General features: G+C 41.9%; 1 protein-coding gene across 1 annotated transcript; it reads right to left on the bottom strand.

Annotated features, from left to right (window-relative positions):
- Positions 1-3618: 3618 nt before the first annotated feature.
- On the bottom strand, positions 3619-6283 carry pou3f1 (POU class 3 homeobox 1). Its single transcript, XM_033981784.2, has one exon. The coding sequence runs from the start codon at positions 6130-6132 to the stop codon at positions 5026-5028; it is 1107 nt and encodes a 368-aa protein (XP_033837675.1). The 5' UTR covers positions 6133-6283; the 3' UTR covers positions 3619-5025.
- Positions 6284-10097: the final 3814 nt, after the last annotated feature.

Genomic DNA, 10097 nt, shown 5'->3' with positions numbered 1-10097 from the left:
ATTTGCTGTGGATCAATGCAAATCCGCTAGTGTGAGTGAACCCCCCCTCCCTCCCCTCCTTCTGCGAGAGCTTGATGGTTTCTAATGTATTTTCCCACCATTAACCAGCCATAATCCGTGCTAATCATCGCTAATCCACATCTCCAGTGAGTGGCGGTGTGTATGCGTGATGATGGAATAGCATGCTGGAGAGAAGGGACAAGCGGCCAGGCAGAGAGTCCACTTGCTGCATGGGAGGAGAGGCACAGGGGGAGAGGGTGAGCCACTGAGTTCTATGGGTCAAATAGTAGCTGTTTGCTGTTTTGAGATGAGTTGGCTTCATGTTTTATTGATTAATCGGGCATAATGGAGGTTGTGTCCCTGCTTGAGTGCTAGAATAAAAAGGGTATATCATTAGGAATAACAGTGATGAGAGTCAGTGTGGTCTGTCGTTTCAGCTCAGGCCACAAGTGTGAGGATGTCCTGGAAATGTCTTTGTGATTTGAGATTCCTCAACTTTTATATAGCTTTAAAAAGGGGCACCAGGACTCTGCTACATATGAAAAGGTTTTGCTTAATTTAAATGGTATCTAAATAACTGGTAAACAAATTGTGTTTTGATGAAATTAACATTTCCACTTTGTACAAATATAAGTTCTTAGAGCACCACTGACACAGACCTACATATATGTAACCATTCAAACTTAATTTCTCTACACTGGCCTATACAGGTAAGTACTCTGCCTCATACAATAAAACTAGGGCTGTAGCTAACGATTATTTTGCTGATCAATTAATCTAATGAATACTCCTTTTAGATTGTGAAAGGCCCGTGAACTGTAACCAGAAAAAGATGAAGCTGCTTTAACATTCTGGTGAAAGAAATTTACAGACAAAAGATAGCTTTCATCAAAACACTAAATTTACACATGTCCTGTGTCATTTTTATGTAATTAAAGATGTGTCTGAATCATAAAACCTCTTCTCTCACCTCATGACCTTTTTGGAGCCCTTGTGACAACCAGTTAACGATTATTTGATTACTAAAATTTCTATTTCAATAATAGAGTAGTTGCAATTAATCTATTAACTTGTTGCAGCCCTAAATAAAAATCTACAACTTTCTGTTCCACACATGAAAAATCTGCTAAACAGGTTCCAGTTTACTGTATAGAAGCGTTAGAGCGATCGTCCAAGTAGAAGTGGGCAGATTATCAAATTATTGATGATATTATGAATGTTATTTTAGGGTGTGCAATTTTTTTTTTTTATATTGAATATACCATTTATTTTTAAAATGCCACAAAAAGACTAATGAAATTTAAAAGAAATACATTTATGTTTTTAAAAAAAAGAGTTTACTGTCATTATATAAATATATATAATATAAAAATATCAAGATATTGTATCAATACTGCTCAAGACAAATACATTTCACAGCATGAGCAGGGTGTGAGAGTGATCTGATTTTCAGGCCTGAATAACAACCAGCATTTGTTGCACATATTATTTAGAGGCTCGTATAGGGATATGGTGTAATTCAAAATAATATCAAACAATAAAACTACTTGTAGAGTTTTAGAGATAAATATGGCCTACTTTAGAGTCACATGAAAGAAGATTATTTTTGGTTCACCTAAACCTCACCTGAACATTTTAGATTTATGTTATCTTAAACATTAAACATTTCACAAAAAAACATAATGACATTTAAGTTTCAGATCATACTGCATGCATTATTATGATTTTGCAGAATTTTCTGTCTCTCTTTGAAACGTACATTTGTTTTTCTGTAACAATGTATTTCCATCTTTCCCTATTTTCTTTGAAAGTTTTGAAACACCACATAGAACAATTGTGATTTAGTCTACACCTTTTAAATTTGATTGAAGAAACTGTTAATTCCTGTTACATGCTACTTTTAATACTCACCACTGTCTTGAGACGTGCATGAGCCCAGTGGAAGTCGCTGCAGTTCCGTATTGTACCAGCGGGTGTCGCCTGTGCCCCGCTGTTCCGTGCGCTCTGGCTCGCTCCTCTCCACGGCCTGTTCTGCTTCAGTTTGACCAGCTCAGCCTCCTCCGCGAGCGCCTCATCTGCATCACAACATCACAAAGGACTCTCTCTTAGCACCACACTCCGCGCCTTTCACCAGAATTAGCCCCACGTACATTCACCTCCACTGCACGTCGCAACAACTAACAGCGCATGACACCAGCGTAAAACCAAATTACGCCAAAATTAAGGAGACATTTACACCCTTTGTATTGCTATCAGTGAACGTCTGGTTTAATTGTATGGATGCATTTATTAAATAGTACACCCATGACTTCTAAATGTAGTCATCACTTTAGGTTGTCACTTCCAACTTTGCGCGCTTTGTAGGACTAACAGTTCCACTCTTAAAAAAAGACTAATAGTGGAATAAAATGAAGCAATGATTTGATAAAAGCGTGTCTCTGGTAATTAATGTGACCGAAGAAACGTGAATAACTTGGCTTCCCCGCGTAAAATCGAGGCTTATTGAAATTATGACAGTGATAGGGTACGTCTTTACGAATCACCATTTCATTTTTTAAACTTTTCACGCCGCTTTAGGAGACGTATTTATGGAGCGTGAAGGTGGAAGACGAATTTTTATAACATGTACTGAAGACTGGAATGTATTTCTAGTTGACTGTTATGTAGTGATAGATGGAAAAGTGGAGGAGCGAGCGCAAGGCCTAACTCCACTATAAGGCGGTGGAACACAGTCTAAAACTCATGTAAACACGTTGAAGGCCTGGTTTGACTTTGACAAACTTTTTGGCCTGTTTGTGAGTTTATTTTTATTTTGCATGTTTAGTAAATTTGTATATTTTCCTCCCTGAATCTTTGGGCTGGAAACGGGGTTAAATAAAAATCCGCCTGAGGACATTAGTGTCTCACTTCAAAGATCCGTCATCATTTGGTTGCAGACGCGTAAAGAGTGATGCCCCGGGGTTAAAGAGGATAAAAGCGCGCATTTAAATAAAGGCCTGTTACTATAATAATAATAATAATAATAATAATAATAATAATAATAATAATAATAATAATAATAATAATAATACACTTGTTATTTTACGCATGCCTCAAAAGTTGATGGTTTTGAACAGACGTTGCGTATTTTACTTTACATTGTTTGCTTTCCTGGAGGATATTAGTTATTTAGGTTGTTTTCTAAAATAGTTGTAGTAATACTGTTATCAAAGAATAAAATTGTTTATGATGTTTTTGAAACTAAACAATAATTATCTTAATAAAGAAAAACAGGCAGCACTGTGTTGACCAAAACGCCTGGGGTCACGTTTTGGTGCATTTTTTTTCTGTTTTGCACCTCGTGGACATGTCCAGTGTTCAGGGCTCGCGAGTAGAACCAAACTAATATTACGTAACGAGCCCCAACTGTGCGCAATAGACACACGAAACCAAGCAAACAAACCCAGCAAGGCCACAGTGTCTAGACTCAATAAAGACAAGCACAGACCAGGTCTTGTATATATGTTTTATGTAAGTAATAAAATATTACTATAACATAAATAGAAATGTGACTTTGCAGTCTACATTTAGCAATCAACATACAACCAATGTAGTAAACAAAATATTGAAATCCACTGCAACAAAACCATTAAGAGCCAAACAAAAAGCTCCAAACACGTTTAAGAAATAAATATATATATAAATGGTCAGATTCATAAATGAAATCAATATTAAAATATCTTCTTGGAATTAGTAAGTGTACAAAACTGCCCGGAAAGAAACAAAACCAAAACAATATCTCAGAACAAATACAAGTTTACATATTCGACATATTTACACTTCGGAAATAATCCTGGCAACATTTTCTCTAAAATCTTGTTTTTTGTATCATTATTATTTTTCTTGAAAAACAAAACCCTCGTATGTAGAGAATAGCACTGCTGTGGGCTATTGGACTGCTCAGACAATGATGGATGACACAACGCGTGAGATTTTTAGATTTCCTTTCAGGCCAGAAAAAAAATAAATACGTCTAAAACTCGCTATATTCCCGTAAGGAACTCTATCCGTGACTCCCAATCCAGTGTTGTTTTGTTTTGCCTGGAATATAATACATTACATGATGCGTAAGAGACAGGAGTGAATGCAGGCGTGTGTTCCAACATGGGCCACTGGAGTTACCTGAGTTCTAACGCTTCTGTTTGGATGTTTCAATTCTGATTCGTCCTAAAACACCGTAAACATAACATTTACTGCGGGTTTAAGCCTATTGTCCACTCACAATGTCACTGACAAATATCAATTGCAATTAAATTAAAAGAATAAGTGCTCCATGCAAATAAAATATTACCCCAAAACAATAGAAATGCGTGTTCCGTTTAGCGTCTCTTTTCTGTCTCCATTTTCGACGTGGTAATTCTTAAGGCGTGCAGTCAGAACTTAGGCTCAGTCCTGTTGCATTTTCAACAATTTCTACTTGTTTTTCACCACCATAAAGTTGAGCAAATTGAACAAATGATAATGAAATCAAGTCGACAGACAGACACTGCAATAATTCAAAAAAGCAACACATCTCAAACAAAGAACATATACACTAATATTAATCAGTTTGAGCCTGAAAAAAGCACAATGTTCATTCGTCTGCAGCGTCCGGTGTTGCGTCCTGTTGTGGTGAGAGTCCACGGCGCACCGAGAGGAGATGGCCTCTGTGGCACAGTGACCAGCCATGGGATTTACTTTATACGCATGTCGCCTCCATAAAATTTTGGTAAATAAAGATCTTTGTTTCACTTTAAACGCGCACGAAATCAGTAATAGCAAATATTTTCAATCTTTTTTCTGTATTTTTTTTTTCCTTTTTTAACATTTTGCTCCTGCCATCTATTTGTTGGACAAGACTTACTCCGAATACTAAGGTGTTCAAACAAACTCCCTCGTGTCTCTTTTTGTGTCAGGAACAACAAAAGCCAAACTTAAATACTGTAAACTCCACAAGTCCCATCATTTCCCCTTTTCTCTCCCCCCTCAAAGCGTTCATGAAAACAGTCACTGCACAGGGCTCTGTAGTGTGCGGTGTAGAGGAGGGGTCTCTGCTTGGGAATATACGTCGTCCATATTCGGGTGAGGGACCCCCACTGGTGTCATTCTTTTCTCTTTTTGTCTTCTATTACAAAACCACACGCGCACTACCTCTTTTTCCAGCTGCAGAGTGCCGGCTAAAGTGCTGATTTCGTGCGCGGATGGCTTTGGGCATTTTAAGAAATGATTCTCCAGCGCCCCTTTCACCCCAACTTCGATGGACGTCCTCTTCTTTCGTTTCCTGCCCTGCGCGGCGATCTTGTCCAAATTGGTGGGACTGCCCGTGTTCGAGTCCGTCTCCTCCAGCCACTTGTTTAGCAGCGGCTTAAGTTTGCACATGTTCTTGAAGCTGAGCTGCAGTGCCTCAAATCTGCAGATAGTGGTCTGAGAAAAGACGTTCCCGTAGAGGGTACCCAACGCGAGGCCCACGTCCGCCTGCGTAAAGCCCAGTTTGATCCTGCGCTGCTTGAACTGCTTGGCGAACTGCTCCAAGTCGTCGGAGCTGGGCGCGTCCTCGTCCGAGTGGTCCTGGTGATGGCTGAACTGCTGTGGGGACTCCAGCTGGTTATCGTGGCCACCGGACGTGTCGTCGTGAAGCGACTCACGCATGCCGTGGTTCAGCGGGCTCATCATCGCATTGAGGTTCGTATACCCTGGCTGAGAGTACACCAGGGACTGGTGGCCGTTTGACGCGGGAGAAAGCGGGGAAAGGTGATGCGTGGTGGTGGGCGCCCATGAGCCATGGTGCGCGCTCTGCTGCTGGTGCACCAGATGGGACCTGTGATGGAAGCTCGTGGTCAGGTCCTCGCGGGTCTGCACGCTGCTCTTGTGGTCCTGCTGGAGGTGGCTGCTGCTCGACCAGTCGGTGTTGGACGTGGGCAGCCACTGGTGGTGCGTCAAACTCATCGGATGTCCCGTGTTTGTGGCTGCGAGCCCCTGCAAATACTCGTGGTGCATCATTTTCTGCACCTCTCTGTAGGTCGTCCCTTGGTGCATCCTGTCCGAGTCCGGATGCATGAGCGGGTTAGACGGTAAGGAGTTATTCCGCGGGATGTACTGAGCAGTTGTCGCCATGGCTCCTACTTGTGAAACTGACGCGCACTTCGGAGGTCTCCAGGCTTTAGAGCCCGAACGCAACAACCTGCACTGGGGAGGTCTCGGTGTAGCGCGAGGACACGCCTCCCCTCCGCTTGTATTGGCTCCTCTCCCACTCGAGCCCACTGGGGACACGTTCAATAGGCAGCCAGGCAGGCAGTAGCACGCGCTCACAGCGCACAGCACAGTTCTCGCACAAGACAGATAGAGTTCCGAGCTTACATGTGTTAGTGACGAAAACATATGTTTGTGTTGGTTTTTAGTCCTCCACGTCACAGTGTGGCCAATTACAGCTGCCTGCTATAGGTGAACGGGTGTGTATAAGCGTCATCCCTTTTATAAAATGATAAAAAAGTATTTATCCACAGTATAACAGTTTTCCTTATAATTTTAAAAGAATTTCAAACTGTAAGATATACATTCTTTATAGTGTAACCACTTCAGTTGACTTTAAAGTGGATTGGGAGAAACATAATGGAAAGAATGTCACCTAAAAAAGTTTGTTCCAGCGCATCGGACCAAATGAATAACCGATAAACAGTTTACTTACGTTAGTACACTTTTTTATCACTTTGGCTATTTTTTCTTAAATGCTCTTACGGTAAAACTATGCCACTCAATAAAATGGAGTGACAAAACATGGCTGATTTGCTTATATATAAAACCAAATGTGTAATATTATTATGAATGCTGTCTACTTTTACGCACATATCTAGTCCATATCACTTGCGCATGTGTTTGGATGAAACTCACAGAGATCACATGAGTCTGGGGCAGGTGAGGGGCTGTGTCTTTGGCTGGACCAGTTGTTTTGCTCATAACCACGTGGGGGAGTCAGGGGATGAGTTTGAAGGGTGCCCCCTGATACACACCTTTATAATACGACTAATATAAAAGGTCATTGATGAATATTGTGCCCTGCATTTGAAATATATTACCCCATGTACTCAGAGGATACGCGTTATGCAAAACCAATGTCGTTTACTTTCACTGGGTAATTTCATTGTATTGTTATTATGTATTATGTCAGAGTGTTACAGCCAAAACAGGAGACACGCAAACAAACCAGTGACTGTTAAACAAAATCGAACATTAGTGCGCAAGCTGTATTATAATGTAATTAATCAGCAGCTTTAGCGGTAACAAATATCCACGTTACGCACGTCACATCTTTTTTTTTTATTTTCTGAACTTAATGTTGTAAGGATTTTTGGACAAATCGTGTACGAGGACGAATATAAACAAATAGTATATGGTTTGTTATTATTGTAAAGTGCCACTTTTCCAGGCCACTTTCACCATGAACCTGTCTAAACAGTGAATTTTGATTATGTCTTATGAAAACAGGGGGCACTCTGCCTCATCACTGAGTTACTTTATTTACAGTGTATATCACAATCCGAAAATGCTCAAAGTATTTTCAAGGCTGTGCATCGCACGACACTTCTCCATCAGGGCGAGGAAAACTCCCCTAATTCCAAGGTAAAAATGTGAAACCTTGGGGGTAGAAGCGCTGGACGCGTCCCAGTCCTGGCCCAGCGAGACAAACCTGGTGCTCCTCGCTTCCTTCCTCTCCACCTCTCCCGGTTGATCTGATTATTTTTCCCTTCACGTTTTGTCCCAATAGCAAATTACCAATTCTATGAATTGCAAAGCAGCCTCAGAGACGCTGAGGGGTAGAGAGAGAGAAGAGGGGGGTGCGAAGATTGAAAGGGATCTTTGCAAACACAATCACGTTCTTAAATGGAAATGCGGGGCTTTAAACAAATCTTACATCTCTCCCGTTCCATTCGCCTAAAACTCTGCAATCAGGCGCATGTTCCACGCCGTTCTAAAACAGCAGCTTTTGGGGAAGCGCGTAACAGTGCCATTTTAATCATTCACCTGAAAGCGACGCGGCGGCTTTTTATCTCTAACTGCCGCGTGTTTGTTTGTTGTCATCTCTCCAACGCGACTACTGTCCTTCTCTTTACGGGACTCCGTTACCGCTGCCGTTTACTTCAAGCGCGTCATCAACTCAAAGGTAAGTTGCCTCCTTACTGGTGTTCACAGCCTGTGCGCGTGTGTGAGTGCGCGCGGGTGTATGAGTGTGCGTGTGTGTAGATAATGTAGCAGGGGTCACAGGTGCTTGTCATCATCTCTTGAAAAGGCGTGGTTTTTGTCCACCCATCCTTTATATATTTATTTCTGGCACGAGACTGTTCTCACTGCTCGTCAAAATCAAATCTGGTTTATACAAATATGATTCAGGGGAGTGCAGTGCAGCATTTACTGTGATTCCATTAAAATGCAAAAAGAATTTTAATCAGAAAATACTTTTGATTTTGTTTTATCAATAGATGCACTCTTCATAAAATATGTTTGTATTGCTGTGATTAAAAGTGTGTGTTGAGAAGTGAAAAATAGAAGCTGCATCCGTAGTGCCATTGGCTGTGAGCCGCTGTCACTGTGTCTCTAGAGAGACCCGTGCGTGTCTCTTCTAGCACGCAGCGCTCACTTAATGAAGACGCTTGGTCCATTCACTCAGCCCATATACTGTGCGCGTGAGGGTCTATAAAAAGCGGGTCTTCTGCCACACAGAGCCGGGCTTGTGCTGCAAGGAGGAGCCCGGGCACAGCACAAGCACATCCAGATGCTTTGGCCCTTTTGTCCGGACTGTGGCCTTGTGCGCGCCGAGGTGCATTTTTGCCAAGACGCACGAGGTTTCCATGGTGCGCCCTATGAAAGGGATCACACACACGAGTTCAGCGGTGAATGACGGGCCGCGTAGGAAAAAGCTGCTGGAAATGAGCACGATATGATGGCTTTAGAAGTGAATGGAAAAGAGGGAATAAAAAGTGACGCGGGCAGAACCACAGAAATGAGTGTCAAGGAAGTTCGCTGACCCCTTTTCCAAAAATAAATACGCACAAGTGTCATCGTGATGCCAGTACAACTCCCAAAATGTCCTTTTATCTGTACTCCTTTTACTTACAAATGCACACACATTTGCTATAGTCTATCTAACCTCAATAACTTCAACATTTAATTCTCTTAATGTGGCGAATAATTTCAGCTGTACTAAAAAGGCCCTCACCTTCTTAAGTAAGTCTCTCGTGTTAATGTTTTCCCTGCATTTCTAATGAGCCCCAACTGAACCAGTAGGACCTCATTCACCCTGCAATTACCCAGCCTCCCTCTGTCTGAGCGCCTCAGCCTCGTGCCAGACTGATGGAGGAAGCGCAGGAAGGCGCATTATGAACCAAAAGGCCCATCACGAATCCTGACCAAAATTTCGCGTGAGATAACAGTCTTTTCAATGCATACAAAGCGACCATAAACAGCACAGTTTACATTTGGAACGAGGGGATTTACACAGTCTTTACGCAGATTTACTCCAGTGCCATTTCAACGCACCACTTTAGAGGCGAAAACACCTCATTTAGGCATAAAGTTTGATTTTAAAAGTGAGTGGTATTTTCTACCTGACTTCCTAAAATGGCAGGGCCGCACACGAAATGTTAAATACAAGTTTCACAGTATTCCTCTGGGAACATTTGGTCTCGCCACGAGCCGTGTTTAGATTTTAAAATTCATGTAGTAACCACGCGGACCAGAATAATATCCACCAACTCACTCAACTCAATCAGATAATTGTACTTGTGCAGGTTTCCCTTTGCATTTTATTTTGATAGACATGCGTAATAGGCACTAAATATGCAATAGCAAAACTGTGTCCATTTTGAAGCGCGAATTGTCCCAAGCTTTTCAGGTAACTTTTTTCTTTGCTTTTTTGGCTAATGAACTTAGGCTATTCTGCCAGCATCCCCCTGAGAGTGCGAGGAGGGGAAACGCTTCTCTTGTGGTAAAAGGTGCGCGCTTCTTCCTCTATCTCTCGGCTAATTAGGCGGGGTCTGAACGCGCCAGAATGAATATTCATGAAAGGCACCAGCCCGCAATTAGTA

The sequence above is a fragment of the Periophthalmus magnuspinnatus genome, chromosome 16, assembly GCF_009829125.3.
Source record: "Periophthalmus magnuspinnatus isolate fPerMag1 chromosome 16, fPerMag1.2.pri, whole genome shotgun sequence".
Lineage (NCBI taxonomy): Eukaryota > Metazoa > Chordata > Actinopteri > Gobiiformes > Gobiidae > Periophthalmus > Periophthalmus magnuspinnatus.
Note: the sequence above shows the minus strand (reverse complement) of the source record. Positions and strands in the feature narration are given on the sequence as shown.

Coding starts and splice junctions, on each gene's coding strand:
- pou3f1 (XM_033981784.2), bottom strand. CDS start 6,132: ATGGCGACAACTGCTCAGTACATCCCGCGGAATAACTCCTTACCGTCT.